Source organism: Convolutriloba macropyga, chromosome 3 (assembly GCF_964194025.1).
Source record: "Convolutriloba macropyga chromosome 3, txConMacr16.3, whole genome shotgun sequence".
Lineage (NCBI taxonomy): Eukaryota > Metazoa > Xenacoelomorpha > Acoela > Convolutidae > Convolutriloba > Convolutriloba macropyga.
This window is the reverse complement of record NC_134470.1, coordinates 7,974,291-7,999,505: the sequence shown is the minus strand read 5'-3', so window position 1 is coordinate 7,999,505 and position 25,215 is coordinate 7,974,291. Positions and strand designations below refer to the sequence as shown.

The 25,215-nt window shown below is 30.9% G+C and overlaps 2 protein-coding genes across 2 annotated transcripts in view; one reads left to right on the top strand and one right to left on the bottom strand.

Moving 5' to 3' along the window:
- LOC142335904 (uncharacterized) overlaps window positions 1–25,215 on the top strand; it is a 534,872-nt gene that overhangs the window by 262,973 nt on the left and 246,684 nt on the right. The gene's annotated exons all lie outside the window — the stretch shown is intronic.
- LOC142335901 (uncharacterized) overlaps window positions 6,749–25,215 on the bottom strand; it is an 84,957-nt gene continuing 66,490 nt past the window's right edge. The window contains exons 4-5 of the mRNA XM_075384262.1: window positions 22,435–22,638; window positions 6,749–7,534 (exon numbers count right to left, since the gene is read on the bottom strand). Coding sequence (XP_075240377.1) covers window positions 6,939–7,534; window positions 22,435–22,638 — 800 coding nt within the window. The 3' untranslated portion in view covers window positions 6,749–6,938. The remainder of the gene's footprint in view (window positions 7,535–22,434; window positions 22,639–25,215) is intronic.

Sequence of the window (25,215 nt, the reverse complement as noted above, 5' to 3'; positions counted from 1 at the left end):
TCCCTGTTTTCCTACAATATTGCCAATATTGCGTAATACAGAGAATTCTTCCCGAAAAATTCAAACAGCAAATGATTATCTGGAAACCTATTTTAGAACAGAATTTTTACAGAAGGCACTGCGTCATATCTTTGGAAGCAAAGCAAAGATAGAAGAGTGATATCATCTTCATTTATAAGCTGGTAAATTCCGCCCAATTAATCTGTAATAGCATTAGGTCTGTCGTACCTCTTGAGTTATTCCAATGATTAATGAATGACAAAAGGTGTTCCGTTGAAACATGTGCTGACGCAAAATGTACCCGACTGATGCACACCCGCTTTGTTCCAGGCTCACCCAATAGATTGTAGATTACTACATTAATAGATATTTATTGAATATGTATACGATTTACATTATAAGAAAGATATAAACAAGAAATTTCGACAATTTCGTCTGGTCAAGACTACACATATCCTTAGGTCTGTATTTCAAAAAAAACTTTTATCTGCAGTATAGTCCCTTTCCATCATTTCTCTGCTGTATTTCTCAATCATAACAGCAATCTCTTCAAACTGAAGCGACCTTGCAAATTCAGAGACTGTCACGTTTTCACAACAAACATCACCCGACAGGAATATCTGTCGTCTGTTTTCCTTTTTCCAGAATTATTTCAACCATTGATCCCGGGCACTGAGTCATAGTTCTGGAAGCAAAGTAGAGACAGAAGAGTGATATCATACACACGCAAGAATTTGTAAATTCCATACATTTCGTCTTCAATAGCGTTAGGCTTGCCGTATTTCTTGAGGTAATCCAAAGCTCTATTAATGACGAAAGGTTTTCCGCTGAAGAATATTGTTCCACTGAAGCATACAATATTGCGTAATACAGAGAATTCTTCCCAAAGACCTCGAAAAGCAATAGATTGTCTGGGAACCCATTTTCGAACAAAATTTTGACCCCGGGCATTGAGTCATAGTTCTGGAAGCAAAGTAGAGACAGAAGAGTGATATCATACACACGCATGAATTTGTAAATTCCATGCATTTCGTCTTCCATAGCGTTAGGCTTGCCGTATTTCTTGAGGTACTCCAATGCTCTATTACTGACGAAAGGTGTTCCGCTGAAGCAAGCAATGAATAGAAATTTCCGAGTGTTGAACAACTAGTTTTGTACTGGTTTCACCCATCAAGTCAACGAAGAAATCCACTTTATCCAAACATCCAACAAAAAATCCAATTTCCGCAAACTCTAAAATTAGATTTAAAAAATTGCTACTATTAGTATTACAATGTTTTTCATTATTAGTATTATTATTGTATTATTGTTGCACAACTATAGTTATTTCACCCCAGAAGCAAAAAAAGAGATATAAATGTCAATAACTTGATTAGTACAAACCCATTTTGTCAACTTTAGATGCAACAAGCCCAATTTTTTTTACCAGTTAACTCAAAACTGAAGCCAAAGCTGTTCGATTATCCCAAACATATTTCTGGATTTTATAAAGAAATTGCGATGATCAAATTTGACAGAACTGTAAATGGTAGTTAAAAAAAGAGAGCAACAAGATTTTTAAATGCCATTGCGGTTACTTTTTGGCCGGTTGAAATGCCACTGTTAAGACTTAATGTTATTTGCTGTCAGTATAAAGACTCATTGAATGAAAAATTGCATTTTGTTTTAGATTTTTTTTTGAAATTTTAAATTTTTCAGCTAGTGTGTGCCATAAGCAAACTCAAAAGCCGTTTTATTATAACAACAGAGAAAAAATTCAAAACAAGTAGTGACAAGCAAGAAAAAAGCGTATAGTACTAACATTAGAAAATGTTAGCTGAAACGGTAAAAGATCTTAAAGTTGATATAAGTGAGATTTCTTTGAGATGTTGAATTAAGATTCGTTTCTAGCGTTGAAAATGTAGCTAATGACTGACGATCATCCCTATATGCAACAGCTAATATCAGCCAAAAAGATGCACAAGTTTAGAAAGTAATAACAGTGTGCATACAAACTTGAGATCAAGAGAAACATGATTGAAAAAACAGTGAAACCAATAAGATGTTTGCAGATTTCTTTGCTTTTGCTTTTTAGCATGAAATTAAATGGAGGCAGCATTTAAAAAGTGAACTTGATCAGAGCATAAATTGAGAGCCAACAACAGTTCAGTGGGAAGAGAGTAATTTTTAAAGAATTTTTCTACCAAATTTGGATTTTCGTGAACAAGAGGAACTTCTGGTTAAGGGTTCTGTTTTTTTTAAGAAATCCAAATACATATCTTTCAAAGAAAATAAATCAGTTGGAAACAAAACGTAGTGTATGGAAAAAATGATACAAAGTTATCAAAATCATGACCTTGTTCCGCATTCCATCAAACTAGAAGAACGTTCTGTTTTTTCTAAAGCAAAAACTTTAGCTGTACTTTCAACTGTATCTTAAAATCATAATGAAGACTGTTATCGAATTAACTGAAAAAACTCAAAAAAAAATTTTTTGTGGAATTTAAGAAGTACGATATGAATTATTTTGGTTGCACTTGGAAACAACTAATTTAAAATTAAGAACTGATTAATTTTACCAAAAATTACAATCAATTTCAGTTGAAACAGTATATTGAATAAATTCTAAATTGTTTTCGCTACAAAATTATCACAAACTATTTGCTAATTTTTCTTGAAATTAAATCCTTTAAAGGGGATAAATAGAGCTCTAGCGAAAAGAAAGAAAAAAAACAAATTCAATTAAAAACAGTTTCTTTTTTTGTTATACAGCTTTTTTCTTCTAATTTGAGATCCCTTGACATAACTGATTGCAATTATAAAGAAGATGATTCTTTTGAAAAATATCAAAAATTTTGCTTTACCATAAAATGGAAATCAGTATCCAAAAAGGGAATAAACTTACACATGAATAGCAATTTTTCTCAGTTCCTTCAAAAACAATTTACTTAAAGTTTCTGATAAACTCAGAATACTCTACAGCAATCCATTTTCTGAAGTCATGGCCAGAAGTGCTTCAGATTTCTCTCCAAAACATAGCTTTTCCTGGTTTGCATTTTGATTTGAAAATTTTTATAGGAATAAAAATAAATAAGCAGATAAATTGGTCAAATTATATGGCAACAGTGCAATTGAACATCAAAAGCTCAAAACAACGTGACCAGATATGGCAAAAAGCTGCAGAAACACAGAAAAATTGAAAATACTTTTTTTTTGCTTTAAAAACATAAAATTTCACACATAAAAACTGTTTTAAAGAAATTTATGTCTCAAAATATTTTTTACAGCCATAAATAAAAAGAAATGAAAAAAATAATGTGTGGTTTTATAAAAAGAGCTTCCTTGAAGCTCAATTGTTGAAACATTGGCCTTTTCATTCCTTTAAAACGTAAACAATAAAATTAGTCCAAGTTGCCATTGTTAGTGTCTTACAAAAAATGCGCAAAAAGATGCAGGCCATTAAATGGCGTAAGATATTTATTTTTTACCCCTAATCACAGCAGGTAACCGCAATTTTTATCTCAAAACTTGTTGACAAAATGACCATTTTCACTACTGAATCTTAATTCACGTCAGAATCTTTATTGTTGCGAGTTTTTTGGTATCTTACTAGATTTTCATAACATTGCTTTGAAGTAAATTTCACTCACAACTACCTATAATTTTTGGAAGACCAATTTTGTCATAAATACGCGGAACTGTCGTCTGCAAAACAATAGCTCAAAGCCATCTCCGTTTAATTCGTTCACCGATCTTCTTTTTGATGAATTCAGGAAAAGAAGATGGTTTATGTCCGTCAATTGCTCACACAAGGGCGTCAATCGTAACTCTATTCTACGGAATTCGTCTCAGAATACACGCTAAACTTTGGTCTGTTCTGCATGATAGCTGTTCACTTTTAAATTCGTAGTTTTGATTGGTTCTGAACGTAATATAAAAAGCAAAACTGCCATTTGATTAATTTTCAAAGATATTTTTTCAACTTTACGAAATCTTTTCAAAGATTACATCAAAGTTTCTAACTTTGATGTCTTTGTAAGACATGGGTACTGTTTGGTGAAAATGTTGCACATTCTAATGCAACATTGAAACTCGATAGCCCTGACAAAAACATTAAAATATAGTTATTCATGTCTCAATCTTGACATGGTACCTTTTTAAACAGATAAATATAATTATAACTGAACTGTTAATCAAATTCTTTTCATGAAAATACAAATCAACGCAGCAAAATTTTAATGTTACTCTATCAACTGATAGAATTGAATTTATATCCAGTTATGACACCAATTGCTGGAAACTTGAAATTTATCCCGTACAAATCTACGTTTCAAGAGGCATCCGGATCCTCATAAAAATCTTTTTAGCAATGTGGATTAAAGAGAAAATCAGTAGCTGTTAAGTTATGCTTCTAAACATATTGCTTTGTTTTTGTTTACATTCGTTTACATTCTATGATTCTATGAAATCTTTTGACTGCGTTGCATAGTTTTTTCACATTCAATGCCTGCGCGAAGAACAGAAAGTTTAGAGAATTGAAAATTCTTTTAAACGTGCGGGAATTGAAGCAAAAATTGATGGAGCTAAACTCGAATATGCTTATTTCAAAGAGCTGGATTAATATAATATTACGCTTAAGGGGTGTGGCAATCTACATTTTGATTTTGATTTGTTTTTATATTGAAGTTTTGATTCTTCAAAGAAAATCAGACATATACACTTGAAATTTTAAATTAAAAATTGTACATATATTCTGTAGTTTACCTGACTATTTCTTTGCGGTACGTCGTTTTATTTGTTTTAGTAATTCAACACAATGAGTGAGCTTCTATGCGGTTAAAGAATCAGCTCTCACAGGACTTTGTTCTTCGTAGAAAACAGAATGGTGGAAAAAATTGAATTTGTCTCGAATCGAGTCAATTTGTCTTAAGTTAATAGTTTATCACCGAACTCAAAAGCAATCAAATACAAGGTTCTGTTGAGTACATAGAGCTCCTCGAGTGCCTGAACTTATAATTGTATCGTATAGTTTCAATTGATTGCATTCATGCTGATTGAGAAGCGAACAAATTGATTAACAAATCTGTCATAAAGTCACAAATCTGTCCAAATTCGATTTTGGGCAATCATTGTGAACTCCAAGAAAAGTGGAATTATTTTAGAGGTTTCTCCCAATGAAAGAGGACCCTCGTTTTTGTAAGTATTGTCTCACCCAACGAGCGGGGAGAACATAAATAATTTTCAGGAGTTCAATGAAGATTGACAAGAGAAGAATTCTGAAATTTAAGGAGAAGAAGACTGATGTTATAGAGACCGATTGAGAAGAATGAAGAATTCTTCAACAAAAAAACACTTCCTTATTTGACTTTGAATGAGCAAAAACTTTTGTTTCCGAATCAAAGTTTGATAACAAAGATTTGAATTAATTTAATTGATTTCTCAATGTAGAAAAATGTCATAAAGTTGTTTCAAAACTAGTTCCACTAGTATTCAAGCTGTCGAAAACTCTCTGTGACAAATTTTTTCTACTGTTTTCTTTTGAGCATCCTTGCTATTAGGCAGTGAGCTTGAATCACTTTCTTTTTGTCTAATGAAAATTTTTTCGCTAAATTTGTATTTTGATTTTGTTGTTTCTGGTACTGTTATGGTAAAATTTTTACTTTTTGCTTGCATAAATTTTCTCCAAAGAACCAGAAAATCTTTGTAATTTTCTTAACAAAAAGTTTGCCCGGTTTGAAACTGAATCGATGATCCTGAAAGACTGACGCCCCTCAGAGGACTATAAAAAATTGTGAAGCATATTATTTCATTCAATTTATTAAACTAGCAAGAAACTTTGTCTGTTAATTTTATTTTACTATCAATAATTTTACAAAAATTTTACAGTTCAATATTTAAATTACAAACTATTGAGAAACAACTATTAGAGAAGTCAAAACACTGATATACGAGTCACAAATAAGCACAAACCAATTAATGGGTTCCGCACGATAACCTACAATGAAAACCCGACAAATTAGAATGAAGTATTACATAAAGATCATACGTTTTAGATAAAAAATATCTTATTGTTCTTCCATCTTGGATAGAAGACCGGAAAAGATAACGATCTTAAATTATCATCATTTTTAACTGCGCTTTGTAATACTATTAGTAATACTATTGTAAAACTATACTCGGTAAAAGAAACATGCAAACATGTCGATAGCGGAAAAACACTTCTGTTAAATACTGAACATAGAGGTAGTGCAATCAAATAAATATTAAAGCCAAGTTAGTTTTAAAATATGGGTTTTAAGATAATTGTGTGAGAGTGTGTGTGTAAGTGTGTGTGTGTGTGTGTGTGTGTTTAAGTGTATGTGTGTATGTGTGCGTGTTTTTGGGAGTTTGTGTGTGTGTGTAAGTGTGTGTGTGTGTGTGTGTGTGTGTGTGTGTGTGTGTGTGTGTGTAAGTGTGTGTGTGTGTGTGTATGTGTGAGTGTGTGTTGGCATGTGAGTGTTTGTTTGAGTGTGAGTGTGTGTGTGTGTGTTTCTTTGTTTGTTTGTGTGTGTTTGTATGTGTGTGCTTGTTTGTGTGTTTTTGTGTGTGTGTGTGTGTTTGGGCGAATCTGAGTATAACAATACTTATTTTGAAAAAAGATAGTTTTGAAAGATTGCTAGGATCTTTTCCGTTTGTGCCGCCAGTACGTTATGAGTTGTCAGCCTCCCCCCAGTTACAGAGCACGTGCCATTACATACTAAATCATTTTTTAAAAAAATGGCATGTGCGTTTGGAGGGTGCAAATAATATGCGCCCACTAAGCTGAGGGGGGCACAAATGGGAAAGATCCAAGAGCTACACTATAAAAAGTTTTTTTAATTTTACAAGTTCCGGATTTACATTGGAAATCAGATATGAACACCAAATTGGCTGCCACTTTAGACAATTTCGTCACGCTTACAATTTGGTTACACATTTCTCTAAGTCTGCATTTCACAGAAACTTTTATCTGCAGTATAATCCATCTCCGTCATTTCTCTGCTGAAATTGTCAATCATATCAGCAATTTCATCAAACTGAAGCGACCTTGCGAACTCAGAGGCTGTCATGTTCTCATAACAAATATCATCCGACAAGAATATCCTTCGTCTGTTTTCCTTTTCGAGAAGTATTTCAACCAATTCCTTGTTTTCATACCATATTGCGTAATACAGAGAATTCTTTTCAAAGAACTCGAAAAGCAATAGATTGTCTGGGAACCCATTTTCGAGCACAATTTTGACCCCGGGCACTGAGTCATAGTTCTGGAAGCAAAGTAGAGACAGAAGAGTGATATCATACACACGCATGAATTTGTAAATTCCCCGCATTTCGTCTTCAATAGCGTTAGGCTTGCCGTATTTCTTCAGGTACTCCAATGCTTTGTTAATGACAAAAGGTGCACCGTTGAAACAAGCCTTGAATAAAAACTTTCCTGAAAGGTGAACAATTTGTTTACTAACCCAGTCACCCATCAAATCAATGAAGTGATCTATCATGTCAACGTATCCAAATGACAACGCAGTTTCTGCATAATCTGAAACGAAAAATTTCAACTGTCAGAGAGAACGTCTTCCAGCAACAACACTTAAAAATGAAAGTAAGATCAAAACCGACACGGCGAGAGTGCTAGCATTAGGGGGACTTTGCATTATGTGGGTGTGAACGGCTAAAATTTGACACAATTTTGTTAATATAATTTAAAATAAGTTACAATTTTTAACGGCAGAGTGTTGTTGTTACCGTTGGAGGTAGAAGAACGTTGCTAAATTGTTTGATTGAAGTTTTTTTGGCTAACTTTTTTGATAAAGATTTCAAAATTCGAAATTTTTTCATCAAAAATGGCACAAAATAGGCTTTTCTGGTCCACTTTCTTAAAGTTTGCCAGACTTAGTTACCTCGAAACATTAACACAGACTCCCTAATATCCAAAGGAGCGCTAGTTGCAATTAGGCGCTGAATGAAACTCTTCTGGAATTAAAATTTCGCCGTTTTTTGCAGATTTAACTCGAGAATTATGCAAAATGCATCGTTGTTTTTTTAGTTTTTGAAGAATTGCACTCAAAAATTAGTCTAACTCGCAAACACTTGGAACTTTTGGTTGAGTGGTTTGCTGAACTCACAACAAAATCAGGGAGAGGTTTGATAGTATCGTGGATTCTTAGATTCAGAAACTTTTTGGTTTTTATTTTGGTGCCGCCTTTTTTGAAAATATTTTGCTTTTGGTTTTTAATGTTAATTACTGACATTATTTTTTATTCGCGGCTCCGTTAATGACACGTCGAATTTTCATAAACTTGAGGCTGAATGCAGACAGAGTTCGTTTTCAGAGAACAAAAGTGTTTTTCTGGATTTGTGTTTTAGTAAAACTTCGTGTCCTTTGCCTTCAAAATTCTTGTCCTTTGCCTTCAATTTTTAACCTTATGGCAGTCTGATTTTTAAGTATAATCACTCAAAGACCTAAATTGCTTCCTCAAGAGGTGTATGTAAACCTTTTCTTTGCATTCAGTTGTTACCTAGTGTCTATTAAGTTATCGAAAGTATTTGTTTTAAAAAATTTCTGTGATTTTTTGAACTTGTCAATTTTTTATATTATTTTTGGTCAACGTTTTGCGGAATACAAACTAATTTTATGGACAATTGTTTTAACAGAAGGTTTTCTTGCTTTTTGTTCTTGCTGTTTCATACAAAATTTTATGATTTTTGTGCATAATTGTTCCTTCTGGCTGTTAATTTTGTTTCTTTGGTACATTGTCACATTATTAAACAATCTAACTGAAAAAAGCTTTACAACATTTGGAACTGAACATATTTATTATTTTGAAAACATATGGTTTTAAGGGTTGCGACACCGTTCTCTTGTAGAATTTTGTAGTTTTTTATTTTTGCCCTGTGTTTGTTGATAAAAGTCTCAGTGGCCAACTATAGATAATTAAATAAATTTAATAATTGATATTGGTAAAAGCTAAAGGTTTCTTTGACTTTCGAAAGAAATTTCGATTAAAAAGAGTATTAGTATTCTTCAACTTATCCCTTTTTGTTCTGGTTTTTGTTTTTTTTGTATTTTACAGTGTTATATCATTTTCGTAACTTAGGCTCATCAAATAGAGCTGTTTTTAATGTTTTGTTCAAGCAAACAATAATTTTTCTGGTTCTTTTTTTGCTGTCATTTAGTGATAGTCGTTTTGCAAAAAATCATTATGATGATCAAATGAGACGCAATTGAACATGTTATATTCTCGCGGTTAATATTTTATAAATTTATTGGCTTCAAAACTGTGGTTTCGTAAATTTGTTTGTGAAACTCATTAGTTCAGCTTGTATTTAGTGTTTGTATAGTCTTATAATTTAGTCTCACTAATAACACTTGCAATTAGTTTTCCAAGTAGTTGCAAGACGAACTGTCTACTCTTTTAGTCGAAAACTTTTGTTGGCTATGAATTTTGAAAGAAATTGTTTTCAAAAAAACAGAGACAAGAGATAGATTTTTGAGATTTGCCAATTTTATTTCTGTTTAATTGTGCCAAGCATCTGTATAGACGAGTCACATCATTTATCTATTGAAATACAAACTGCTCTTCATAACGGTTTTATTTTCCTCAAATGGTCTTTGTTCTTGGTCAAACCAGTTTTTATAGAATTTTCGTGATTTTTGCATATTTGCCTTTTTTTAGGTTTTTGCTTTCTTTTAACAGTGTCACGAAAATAGGCGTCATTTGATTTACAAATGTTGTCACTTTCAAAAAACGCAAACAAATATTTTTAATTTTTTAGTGATCAGTTTAATATTTATTTGGCTGGGATATTTTCGTGCTTATTTTTTGTGCAAATTTTCCCCTTTTGACTGTTATGTTTGTAGTCTTATGACATATCCTGGATAGTTAAAGTTCTCAGTTGCTCTATATGGAGGTATAAAGGACTCTCTCAATGATTTCATTTGATGCATAAAATTTCTAATCAGTTCAAAGTTAGTTCTTTTCAAAAAAAAAGCAATGTTTTAATAAACTTTGCCCTTTTGCTCATTCCTTGTCGACTTGTTACCAAGTTGCATTGCGGAAAAGTCCCACATTTTGTTCTAATAATCTACCGGTTAGTCTTCTTAGTAGAAATATTATCTGATTCCTTTTTGATTTGGTTATTAATGATTTTCAAAAAATGGGCAAGGAATTTTGGTCGTAATTAATATTTGTAACTAGTTGATTTTTATCGCCGTTTTTTCTGGTAGTCATATTATGGTAGCCAAAGGTCTCAAAAGCTCTCTAAGGTAGTTTGTTTTATTCTTTTAGTAAATTGTTGAACGATATGTTGATATGTTAGTTCTTTTTATCTCTTCCTCATTTGATAGCCAATTAAGTGAAAAATGTAGATGAGCGGGATCGGAACTTAGTGTGCGAACGGACATTACCGAGCCTCCCTGTTATATATATATATATATATATATATATATATATAAGTAAAAAATAAATAAATAAATATATATTCATATATATGTATATATATATATATATATATATATATATATAATGATTATATATATATATATATATGTATATATATATATATATATATATATATATATATATGTGTGTGTGTGTGTGTAGATAATAATGTTAAAAAAAGTTAATGATGGAAGTAAAAATATTATAATGGATGTTGCTGAGTGTTATTGTGATATTGATTGTGAGTTTTATCCTGAAGATAAGACGAAAGAATATTATAGGATTATTAATTATAATGAAGAATTTAAAGAAATGATGAAATGGTGGGTGAGTTTGGGTGTGGATTTAGTGTGTTGTGTGTTATGGGTGTGTATGCGTGTGTGTGTGTGTATGGAGAGGGGTGGGTGAGGTTGTGTGTGTACGTGTTTGTGTGTGTGTGGCGTGTGTGTGTGTTTGTGTGTGTGTGTGTGTGTGTGTGTGTGTGCGTGTGTCTGGTTTTGTTGTGGGAGAGGGGGTCAAATGGGTTAGACGAAAAATCGGTCAATCGATGAATCGCATAGAAAAGACAAGTGTAATGGGATATGTGTTATGCAACCACTTTCTAAACAAAAGATGATCCCCTAACACATAATATCGACTATTACTCTGACAAAAATATGAATATTACACTAATTAAGTGACTTTCAAAGATTATAAGAAAACCTAAATATCGATTAAAACGTCACTTTTAAGTCAATAATAAAATCTCAGTTGTAAGGATAATTTTTCATAAAGTTAAAAAACAAAAGGAAGCACTTATCTTCTAAGTCCACTGCATAAAGCATAAAAATGGAAAAAAAACCATTGAACACATGTTGCGTCTCAGCTAAATATTGGATCTTTGTTTGAAGGTTCACTCAAGTGGAATTATTCTAGAATATTTTTTTGCAATAATTTTTTAAACGCTTAAAAATCATGTTTTTAAATATTGAAGCAACTGGTGATGGTTTTGCGTTGCAGTATAGGAGTAAAATATTAAGAATTAGACTAGTGTAGTAATTAATAAACGTTGAAGTAATGGTAGGCCTGGGTTTTTCCCTTTCTAATGATACAAAAAACATTCAATAAAAGAATATCCAGAACGATTTGTTGACGTTTGAATTGTTACCATATGAGAACAAAATATGCTTGTGGTTTTTCCCAAATGAATTTTAAAATATTAGTTTTTAACTATTGGTTATGTTGTATCAAAGTTTAGATTAGATCTTATTCTTTCTAGTGATACAAAATGTATTCATAAAGTAACAACTTTCAGAGATTTAATAATTTTAGAACTGATACGAAACGACTTGTTATTATGATTGTTTTTGAAAAATGAAAATACCTATAAAATTAAGCAAACTAGAAAAATAAAACAGAAATAGATTAAAAGATAAATTAATACAAAAAGAGTATTGTGGCATTACAGAAAAAAATTTGATCCATTAACTAAAATTCTGTATGAACAAAATCAGAAATTTAACGAACAATCAACTTTAATGGTTGCAGTTAAATATAATCAAAAAAAGCAATTCAAGCATTGGAAAATTTAGAAGTTACATTACCCTAAACAGGACCTGACTACAAAGGTCATAAGTTTACAGTTGGCAGCGAGATTATAAGAATTCTAGTAGAAATGCAAAAACAAGCAGATAAACATTCAGATTTAAAACAATCTGGTGCAACTTCAATCAAATTTTAGTTGAATGGTGTCCTATCTCTAGAACCCGTTGGTAGAAAAGTGAAAGACGATGTCTATGGTTTTTCTTAAGGTTTTTTTTCATTACAAATAAAGATGTAACTTAGTAAGATAACAGAGGAGAAGATTAAACTAAAATTTTTCTTAGGGATGTCAATTTTAAAACAATGGATACTAGAAGTAGTAGTACAAAAATTGTTATAGGTTTGATGCGAACGGCTTTAGCAAGAGATTCTAGTAGTGAAGACAGTGTGTACTAGCGTAAATCAGAAGAAGTTAGCGCTCGTGAACTAACTAACCCAAATGATTCAGCAGAAAGGTTTGAATTAATTAAAGTAGAAACAAGAACCGGACATGATGAACTGTCAGATGAGATGTTAAAAACATCTAAGCAACTATTATCAACAAAGAAAATTACTCGAAGTCAACTACATAAATTTTTTTCTTATTTTTGGTAAAAAAAATAATTGATGTCACTACGACTACAACTAGCTAAAGAGGTATTCTCCCCACAAATAACAAAGTTTAGAAAAAAATTTATTCCATAGAGTGAAGATGAAACATGGTCAGTTGGTTTAATTGATAAGTCATCTTTTAATTTTCACAATAAAAAAATAAAAATTTTTATTAACAGTCATAGATATTTTTTACCAAATATGCTTAGTATAAACCTTTATTGAATAAAACAGGTATATCAATAACTAGCGGTTTTAAAACGAATTTGCCAGAAGGTAGAACATCAGAAAAATTATGAGCTGAATGACGTAGTAAATTTTTTAATAGAACAATTAAATCGCCCCGTTAAGATTATAAAACGGAGTTGTACTCATAATATAGTGTTTCAAAAGCAGTATTTCTAAAAAATTTTATTAAAACATTATTACTTGTAACTAAAAAACCAATTTTTTAGATGGTGATGGTAATTGGATAAACATGCTAAAAGACGGTTTTGTATCACATAAAAATAATTATCATACTACCATAAAAGTGACAACTGTTGATGCATCAGACTGCCCTGAAAAAATTTGACGCATTGTTACTTCAATCGAAATGAAACTGAAATTTGTCTTTAGTAGTTACCACAAAATTAAGTCGTCCTTCTTCTTTATCTGATGAAAATGTACTTTAATTTAAATGAAAATTATGAATATAAACAGTAAAAATAAGAAATAAAAAGCAAATTGTCTAGCAACTCTGAATAGAGTTAATACAAATATGACAAAATTTTCAATAGAGAAAAAAAATCATTTGAATATAAATGATTCGTATCAAATCAGATTGTTTGATTATAGTATGATGGCACTGTTGAGTTCAGTTATACTTGAAAAAAGTGGTGGCAGAACAATTGAATATATAGATTTTTGTCATCCTAATTTACGGATGTATACAGTGATTACTAGTACTATTAGTGTTTATGAGTGTAGTTTTGTTAGAAAATGGAGTGAGAAAGATAGTCAATTGAAAAGTGATTATCGAGCTGAACATGGTCTCATGTATATGTTAGAAGTTTGATGCGTTAGAGGTTTGGTTTTTCTCAAATATATTTAAAGCAATTAGTTTTTGACTATTGGTTATGTTGTATCAAAATTAAGATTAGTGATCTATTTGTTTTTGTTAATGATTTAGGAAAGATTACATATGTCTTAAGATTCGAGATATTAAAACGAGATGATAATTTTAGGGCATTATATATGTCTGGTGCAGTAAAAGCTGATGTTGTTACAGTAATTACAGATTTATCATTGCGTGTATCTAGTATTAAAACTAACAATGATAGTATATTTATTGTGCAAAAAAACTATATAAAAAGAATAACATTGAAATTAGTTACTAAGAAATTGAGACCTTATATCTAAATGTACACAATGCTACTAAATTTTTATTTGATCTTCGTATGAAGAGATGAAAGAATAATGATGGAGTACATTTATTATGATGGATGTGATTGAGTGTTACTGTGATATTGATTGAGAGTTTCACCCTGAATGTAGGACGAATGTGTGTGTGTAAGTGTCTTTGTGGGGGGAGAGGGGGTTAAATGGATTAGACGAAAAATCTGGCAAGCAAAAAATTGCATAGAAAAGACAAGAGTAATGGGATATGTGTTATGCAACCACTTTCGAAGCGAAAGGTGATCGCATAACACATCATATAGACTATTACTCTAACAGCAAATATGAATATCAGAAACTATTTAATTTTTACCCTAGGTCATTATAATTTAAAGATTAAGACTAGGTTTTCTTCTCTCTAACGATACAAAAAACACTCAATTATTATTTATCCAGAACGGTTTGTTGACGTTTGAATTGTTACAATATGAGACAAAAATTTTTTGTGGTTTTCCTCAAATAAATTTAAAACAATTAGTTTATTACTATTGGATATGTTGTATCAAAATTAAGATTAGTGATCTATTTGTTTTTGTTAATGATTTAGAAAAAATTACATATGGCATAAGATTCGAGATATTATAACGAGATGATAATTTTAGGGCATTATATAGGTCTGTTGCAGTAAAAGTTTATGTTGTTACAGTAATTACAGATATATCATTGCGTGTATCTAGTATTAAAACTAACAATGATAGTATAATTATTGTGCAAAAAAACTATATAAAAAGAATAACATTGAAATTAGTTACTAAGAAATTGAGACCTTATATCTAAATGTACACAATGCTACTAAATTTTTATTTGATCTTCGTATGAAGAGATGAAAGAATAATGATGGAGTACATTTATTATGATGGATGTGATTGAGTGTTACTGTGATATTGATTGAGAGTTTCACCCTGAATGTAGGACGAATGTGTGTGTGTAAGTGTCTTTGTGGGGGGGAGAGGGGGTTAAATGGATTAGACGAAAAATCTGGCAAGCAAAAAATTGCATAGAAAAAACAAGAGTAATGGGGTATGTGTTATGCAACCACTTTCGAAGCGAAAGGTGATCACATAACACATAATATAGACTATTACTCTAACAAAAAATATGAATACCAAAAACTATTTAATTTTTACCCTAGGTCATTATAATTTAAAGATTAAGCCTAGGTTTTCTTCTCTCTAATGATACAAAAAACACTCAATTATAATTTATCCCGAATGGTTTGTTGACGTTTGAATTGTTACAATATGAGACAAAAATTTTTTGTGGTTTTTCTCAAATATATTTTAAAAAAATTAGTTTTTGACTATTGGTAATGTTGTATCAAAATTTAGAGTAGATCTTGTTACTTCTAATGATAAAAGTTGTATTCATGAAGTAATAATTTCCAAAGAATTATTAATGTTATAAATGACACGAAAAGACTTGATATGATGGTTGTTTTTGAATATAAAACTGAGTATAAAAAAAATACAACTACTTTTAGAATGAAACTAACTAACAACAGAAAGCAGAAGAAAAAGACTAAAACATAAAATAAAACAGCAAGAGAATTATGGAACCACTGAAAAATTATTTCATCCATTAACTAAAAATCTGAATGAATAAAATCAGAAATTTGAAGAACAATTAATGTTATTGATTGCAGTTAAATTTAATCACAAACAAGAACTTCAAGCCATAGAAAATTTAGAAGTTCCATTGCCCTTAACAAGACCGGCTACAAAGGTAATAAGTTTACAGTTGTCAATGAAATGATTGGAGTTCTAGTAGAAATGGGAAAACCAACAAAGAAGCTTTTAGATTTAAAACAATCTGATGCAACCTTAATCAATTTCAAGTTCAATGATGTCATATCTCTAGAACCCAATTCAATAAAATTGAAAGATCATATTTATGCTTTTTCTGACGGCTTTCTATTTTTAGTACAAATAAAGATCTAACTGAACAAGATATAAGATGAAAAGATTAAATTTAAATCTTTCTTAGAAATGTCAATTATAAACCAATTGATACCAAAAGTAGTGGGGTCAGAAATTGATAGAGGTTTGATGCGAAGGGTCTTAGCAAGAAATTCTAGTAGTGAAGGCAGTCTGTACCAGTGCAAACCAAAAGAAGTTAGTGCTCTTGGACCAACTAACCCAAGTGATTAAGCAGAAAGGTTTGAAATAAATATACTAGAAAAAAGAGTCGGACACGGTGAACTGTCAGATGAGATAATAAAAACATCTAAGCAAATTTTATCAACGCAAATAATTACTCAAAATCAACTACGTAAATTTACATTTATTTTTGGTAAATAATTATTTGATGTCACAACAACAGCTACAATTAGCTAAAGAAGTATTCTCCCCACAAATAACAAAGTTTAAAAGAGAAAGATTTATTCCATTGCATGAAGATGAAAAATGAGCAGTTGAATTAATTGAAGTCGTCTTTAGGTTTTTACAAAAATTACAAGAAAAATAAAAAATTTTATTAACAGTCATAGATATATTTACCAAACAAACATGCTTGGCCTATACCTTATTGAATAAAACAGGTTTATCAATAACTAACGGTTTTTAAAAAACTTTTGATCACCTTGAAAATTATGAGTTAACAGAGGTAGCCAGTTTTAATTTAAAAAAACCATTTAAAGTGTCAATTAAAGATTATAAAACAGAGTTATACTCAATATACATAATGATTTAAAAGCAGTATTTCTAAACAGATTTAGTAAAAATTTATTACCCATTTTTATAAAACCAATCTTTAGAGATGGTAATGGTAATTGGATAAACGTGCTAAATGATGCTTTTGTATCATATAAAATTGATATTCAAAATATTATAAAAATGACAAATGTTGATGTGTCAGACAGCCCTAAAAAGTTTGGATTCATTGTTACTTCAAGCCAAATTAAACAAAATTAAAAAGATTGTGATTATGTGAGAAAGGCTGGTAATCTTAATACTTTTTCAAACGGATATATATCTAATTAGAATACAAAGTTATTTAAAATAATTGAAATTCAAAGAATATAACAAAATTGAAACGACTCATAAAATAGTACCATCGATGTTGAAATAATAGAAAGTAAGTTTTACGAACAAATTTGAATGTATGATCATCTTTAGTGTCAGTGAACACTTCAGTCATCCTTAATAGTTCCCAAATAATTAAATCGTCCTCCACTAAAATCTGATAAAAATTTAATTTAGTTGAAACTTGTGAATATAAAAAAATCCAAATGAAAGTAAAATTATGATATAAAAATCTAATAGTCTAGCAACTATGAGTAGAGTTATTACAAATATCAATATCATTATCAATATCATTTTCAAAAAATCATTTGAATATAAATGGTTCGTATCTTGAAATTGAATTTGATGTGACAGTTGATGGTGCTGCAACTAGATTTGATAATGTTTAAGAAAATCAGATCGATTAATTATAGTATGATGGCATTGTTTAGTTCAGTTATACTTGAAACAAGTGGTGGCAGTAAAATTGAATATATAGATCATTGTCATCCTAATTTATGGTTGTAAAAAATTTTTATTAGTACTATTAATGTTGGTGAGAGTAGTTTTGTTAGAAATTGGAACGTGAAAGATGATGATTAAAATGAGTGATCTATTTGGTCTTGTTGATGATTTAGAAAAAATCAGATATGGCTTACGATTCGAGATATTTAAACGAAATGATAATCTTAGGGCGTTATATAGGTCTGGTGCAGTAGCTGCTGATGTTGTTACAGTAATTAGAGATATATACTTGTCTGTACTTAGTATTAAACCTAAAAATGATATCATGATTATTGTGCAAAAAGTATCATTTAAAATGAATAACATGGGATTTGGTTACTAAGAAATTAAGACTTTCTATCTAAATGTACACATTGCTACAAAATTTTTAATTGATCTTGGTATGAAGAGATGTATGAAAAGACCACAATGAATAACAATTGATTTTGAAAATAATAATGTTAATAAACAAGCTAATGATGGAAGTATGTTTTTTACAATGGATGTGACTGAGTGTTATTGTGAGATTGGTTGTGAGTTTCATACTGAAGATAGGACGAATAACTGTCATAGGATTATTAATTGTAATGAAACATTTAAAGAGATGATGAAATTTTACAAAAAATAAAATGAGTTACCAGATAATATTGAACAATATATAAATCTTAGAATCCTTAAAATTATTTATAGAACAGATGTATTTGACACTAGATATCACAAATATCTTATAGGACCACAACCAAGGCAAATGAATTTTAATTTTAAGGTGGCTGTTGCTAGTGATATAAGTTATGCAATAATTTTAAATAAAATGACGATTAGCGTTAGTAGTGATGGTAGTAAACTGGTTGATATATTCTCGTAGTGACATGACTTCACTGATAGCCTCTTAAAGATCAACAAAACTGCTTTACAACTAAAACCGTATTTCTATTTTGTTGTAAATTTTAGTAACTAGAGACATATTATATCTATGTAAGTAGTTGAAAGTTTATTAGTAAAAGTATGATTCCTGAAGACTTTGCATAAAAGGTGATTAAAAAATTAATGGAATTATTATATTGAATGATGGATTGAACAATTTTTGCTTTTTTCCTATTTTATCTTCCTTTTCTAGTTCGTTTGTGTTCTGTTGGTGTTTCTAGTTTTTTTCTCATACTCTGTGATAGCTTTTTTACGCACAAAGTTTTAATTTCAGATACAAACCTTTTTTTATTGAATGAGGATATATGTACAGTTCTTCTTTTTGTTTGGTATCAACGTTATGGAAATGTGTCGTTGAAACTTTGACTTTAACGTATTTATTTGAAAGTGGAATTTCAGCCAATTTTCGGTGTATTTTATAATCTGTGAAAGTCACTTAAATAGTGTAATATTCACATCATTTTTATTAGAGTAGTTTTGGGTTCTGTGTTATGTTATTATCTTTCGTTTAGAAAGTGGTCGCATAGGACATATAACCCACTACTCACAGGAGTAATATAACAGGTAAAAAATACGTTTGAGAGCAATTAAACAGAAAACATACTGACTGCAGCAAAATTGAATAGAATAGATGCGAAAAGATTTCATTACGTGTGAATATTGTGTTAGCATTAATATAGAATCTCTTTTTCCTGTCAAAATAATCTGAAAAAATTGCTTTTACTTTAAAATAGTTCACCAGTTTCCTGAAAAATGTCTAGAAATCTTTTCTGGCGAGAAAAATTGACGTGCGTTATGAGGAAAGTTGTGGGCTTTTGCATCATAGAACGCTCGATAATTTAATCTCATTCATATTGTGGAAGCAAACTCGTGGCACGAGAAAAACATTGTCTGAAATTTTTTTGCATACTAACTTCTATAAGATAGAGTGTTCAATTGATCGTCTTTTTTATTAATTCGAGAAAAAGTTTATTAATTCGGACAAGTTTTTCAAGTTTTTGCAGTTTTCTGCGAAAACACACAGAAGCTTGTTTATGTTGTAAAAAAGAACACACCCAAAATTTATTACTTATAAAACCGATGATAAGAAAAAAAACTGAAAATCAGCAACACGAAAATTCTACAGATAAATTTCATTTTTGTTGTTTTCATCCGGTATTTGGGCTAGAGGTTGCTTCAACAAATGAAATTTTTCGACACTTTTTCACATAAGTACTTGTTCATTCGGATTATAAACGTTCTTATTCTTGGCAATCGCCACTCAATTCGTTTACCAGAGCAGTTGTAAAAAACTACGCCAACCTGAGTAACGTTATTTCATTGAGCAGATAATCTAAAGCGGTTGCAGAGAAACATATAAAATGAAATTAATTGTACAATTATATTAATTTATATCATAATCCTTTTATGGCTAAACCAAAATCTTCAACTTCAGAAAGCTGTCACAAAAACAACTGAACTGTAAGAAAAAGAATTTCCGAACTGTTCTCTGGAAACGTGAATTGCTTATATGATTTTACAATACACACATACAAATTAAGGTAAATTTACCTTAACGGAGTTAAATTTTTGAGGTTAAGTTAAGGTAAAGTTTACCTTAATTTTACCTTAACTCGAGTTAATGTTAAAAATTGCCTTAACTTTGTTGAGGTAAAATTACCTTAAATTACTTTAACTTTTTTGTAACGTTCTGCAGTAAAATTACCAAAAAAATGTTAGGCCTGCTTAACAAAAACAAACTCGATTCCAATACTTCTCTTCGAGTTGTAGAAATAAGTTAACTAGACGATTCGAAAAACTTGATCAAAAATCATGATGAAACTCGTAAATGGTCACTTTTGTTCGCCTAACCATCCTTTAAAAGTAACGCGTGGTTCGAAATTGTGTCCAACATTTTTGGGCTGAAATCCATTTTTCTCTCGAGCCTAAACAGAAAGTTTCATATTAACTTTATTATCAATAACGAATTAGAAAAACTCGTTTCACAAAAAGAAGATAAATGATCGTTTTAATATTTCATCCTGTCCAGAATAAATTTGAAAATTTTTAATGTGAATTTCAGGTATTTTTTCAAGTATTTTTACCTTAATTTTTAAGGTAAATATTGCTAGTTTTTCAGGTAAGATCCAGTAATTTTACCTTAACTATTCAGGTGTCTTTTTCAGGTAAATTTAAGGTATGTCCAGGTAAAAGTTCAAGTGATGCCCCCTTAATTTTTTAGGTAATTTTCAGGTTAAGTTAAAGTAAGTTCAGCTAAAGCAAAGCTACGTCAACAGTTCAGGTAAGTTAAGGTGTTTCTTCAGGTAAATTTACCTGCAATTAATTTAGTGTGTATAAAAGAGTATTCAAACAAATCAATCAAATTGACCTGTCATATAATAATCCATATTTAAGACAACTCGTTTGTGTTTTAATGCAAAGTTGTAAAATTGCAAAAATTGCAAAAAAAAGTACCCGAAGATTTTGAAAAAAAAACATTAACGTGGATTGTGGCGGAAAAGTTATAATCGCAAAGTGACTAATCTGGAAATAGACGATGAAAAGCTCCAAATTTCAAAATCTGTGGTGAATGTTGAAGTAATCTCGAAAATTATCGGGACAAATGAGAGCAGTTTTTTGTGATGTTTAATACCACTAAAAGCAGACTAGAACAGCGTTGCAGACAATAATGCTCAGGCTCGAAAAATTTGAACACAGATTTACTGTGTGGCAGGGTGGAATATAGAAAAAATTGAATCAGTATGTCATATAAGACTTTCAGCTCGCCCTTTGCTTACTTAAAAAATGGCTCTTGGTTTTAAGAAAATAATTTGAAAATAACTATAAGAAACAGTAATTTTTTATGCTTGCAATTATATGGACAGCTCAGTCTAATTAAATTCCCAAAAAATTTTTAAAATTTTCATTCCATGAATTTGATCATTGTTTCTGTTGTTGATTGTTTTGTTCCAACCTTATAGTAAATGCGGATCTAACCATTTCCTAAAATACTTTAGAGGGAAACAGTGAAAAACTGAGAACTGAAATTTTCGAATCGAAATCTTGCAAATATTTTTTCAACATAACGCTATCATTGAGCACTACTTCCGTCAATTATTAGCAGTCAGTATCCTATGACAGTGAGGTGAACTTCCTTTTACATTTTTGGTCCATAATTATAAACAATACGTGCATTTTTTACGTAAATTTGATGAAAAACATGCTGATGCAAAATAAATTTGAAAGTAACTGTGTAACGTTTCTTTGTAAGAAGGCTAATCCTGTTGTTTTTAATTGTAAATTATTTTCTTAATAACCCCTGTCCTAGAAAAAACGTTAATCTTGAAGATGAAATTTTTGGTTATAAGTGGAAGCTAATTATTACAAAACAATACACTCAAAAAATTTTTTTAAATGCAAAAAAAATTTTTGATGGTTTACAGATTGACTATCAGCATCTTTTCAGGTATTGAAAAACATTTTAGGAATCATCTTTGTTATTTGTATCCGTTACTCAACAAACCTGAAGAATTAGCATACATGAGCATACATGACACAAATTTTGCGTACAAAAAAAACGATGTGTTAGTCAAGTGCTCCGCTCAACTCTTAACATTATTAAATAGGTGAACGACTTCCAGACAAATTAGTCTATCTAAAGGACATATTTTCAAATAAGTTTGATTAGAAACAAAAAGAAACTCTTTTTAAAACCCTTTTTTGGCCTTTTTGGGCCTGATACCAAAGATATGTTTAAATTAATTCCATCCCCTGCAGTTATCTGAACTTTAAGTGAACTCTGAATTACTCCAATTCTCTTAAAAAAAATTAAAACTATGGCTTAAAATATCAATACTAAAACAATGAGACAATATTTAAATCTTACCTTTTTTCCGATAGTTTGTTCAAACTCTGTTTTTTGCTCTGCTTCAGATTTTAGTTTTGTTCTAAAAATTGATGAATTAAATTTATTTGTCGCTTACCTGTTGCTTTTGGAAACCCAGTGACGTTGTAAATACGAGGGAAGGATTTTTGCAACACAATGGACCACCGCAATCGACTCTTTATCCGTCCTCCCAACTTCTTGCAAATGAATTGCAGAAAATCGTCACTTTTTGGTTTGTCAAGTGATCCAAGAACAGCATCAATTGGTAATTTTTGTTCAGGAATCGTAGATAAAATGCTCTCTGAAAACGAGTATTTCCTGTTTATATTTCATAATGAATCTCATTTTCAGATCATTTTTAATTGCACAATTTTTTTAAATTTGAAATTTGCTCTTCTCTAAGCCTCAATAAGTGCAGCAGTAGAAATACTGAATGTACACCTTCAACCAATCAGAGACTGAGAAGACATTATTCTCTTTTATATAGAGAGAACTGAAGTAACTGAAGTCAGTCTATTAGAGTAGTTGCACGATGTGTATACCTCTGAATCCGGTGTTAACTCTTTTATACATCGTTATAATTAAAGTGTACCTTCAGTGTTTTACAGAGTCTGTTAGTCTTAGAGATATAGGTAAGCCTACTTCGCGCGCAGAAATAAGTAGACCCAGCTCTTTATACTTTAACGCTGGAAAAGGAGCCCATATCGGGTCTGCCTTAACTGGTGCGACCATTGAGTTAACAAACTCTATCCGTAAAAAGAACTACATAAAAAACACCCCTTTCTCTCTTGAAAAAGAAATTTAGAACTAGATTACAAACTTTTTTACTCTTTTTTTACTTAAAACTTAAGAAGAAGGGGAACACAACCCTAACAAAAACAAAAATACCAATCATCAAATACAAAAATAATTAAAATGGATCACGACATTGCTCAACCTTCCTCTAACATACCGACACACTCGGATGATTTACAATTAGCAGTTCTTACACAACGGAACAAAAGGCCTAACACGCTAAATTTTACCCTTTTGAAGTTAAACACTACCAACACCAAGATGAATTAAATATACCCTTAAAACAGCAAAACAGCTCAAATATCACTATTTTGCAGTAGATCAACAACCTCTCCCCTCTTTACCAGAAAAGACATCACAGGTTTCACGGGCCGTCTTTCTTTCATACTTAGTTGAACTTTATGGAACTCAACTCACAAAGGGCTCAGTTCTTTTTTTGTGATCCACTAACAAACACATATACCTCGCTATTATATGAAAATCTTTTAAATCCATTATCTGACATTTTATTTGAATTCCTTAACAAAGTATGGTCAGAAATGCAACCCTTGTATTGTGAAGAGTTTTTCGAAGCTTCACACTCACGTAAAGAAAGCGTACACAAAATCGCTAGACAGGAAATAGAAGGACTCGCCCAACTTTTGAAAATATATATAGGTTCTCTTAAATATGCAGACTTAAATGAAGAAGAGATTTACGATTCTCTTACACTTTAATCTCGGTATACACACAGATTTTCGAAAAGCCTAGTGAGACATATCTTTCCAGCCACAAAACGAATAGCAAAAACCTATCCACAAATTGTACCTAGACTACCGGAAACCTTCCAAAAAATTTATGACCCAAGTTGGTTTCCAGAAACTTTTGTAAACATTCCGGAAATACCATCAAAAACCTTTCAAAAAGTTGCAATTAACCATCATAATGTAGAAATTAAAAATTATAATGCAGAAATACAACCATTTTCTTGTACAAACAATCCAGAAAACACAAATACTTCTCTGGAAGCGTCATCAATTGAAAATACGGATACATTAATCAATCCTCAACATACAGACACCCGTATGAATGAAACTACTGAAACAGATTTCAACTCAACATTTTTAGATGATGGAACACTCTTTTCATCACACACGGTAAACACACTAATTGACCTTGAAGGTAACGACAAAAATAATAACTTCATTAACAATAATGATTTCAACAATAATAATATTACAACTAATACCACTGATAACACGCAAAAATCAACACAGACAACCTGTGAACTCGACTGAATTGACACAAAATTCAGATCCATTAAATACAACTAATCCTATTTTACAAATGTAAACACACCCCTACCACGTCTACACAGACAGAACTCAGTATATTTCACTACTGAACCAATTGTTCTAAGTAATTCAACACCACCTACACAAGGGACTAACCAAAATATCCAAATCCCTCCACATCAGTTAGTCAATATTGTTAGACAATTAAATTCACAAAAGAACACAACAGACTACAAATGCACCGACTCCTTACTAATTACAAGCAGCATCTAAACAAACCCCATCTCCAGTAATTTGTAGAAATACACAGATGATGTACCCCTATCTAGGTGGCTCGGTTCCAATGCAACAGCCTTTAAGACCGTTTGATGGTACTGATCCAACTTACACAACAGAAGATTTTTAAAATGTTATCACAGCAAATATGGTAACGACAGCAGGACCAGAGCAGACTGATTCACAATATCATGAAGCTTGAATTTTGAAACGGATTGCTATGATCCAAACACCCCTAATCGGATCAACACAACAATGGTATTCACACCTTCCATTAGACATAAAAAAGAATTGGCAAGCATTTTGCCGCGAATTTCACAAAACATTTGATAATGAACAATCGCAAACACAAGCGAAATTATTGTTAGAAAGCATAACGCGTGCTTCTGGTGAACAAATTAAAACATTAGCACTTAGAATTGATGAAATGACTCGAAAAGCATATGTTAACAATGCTCCAGTTATGAGAAATGCACAAATGAATGATAACTCGTCAAAGCACTCGATCCACAATTAGCTAGAATGCCACTCAA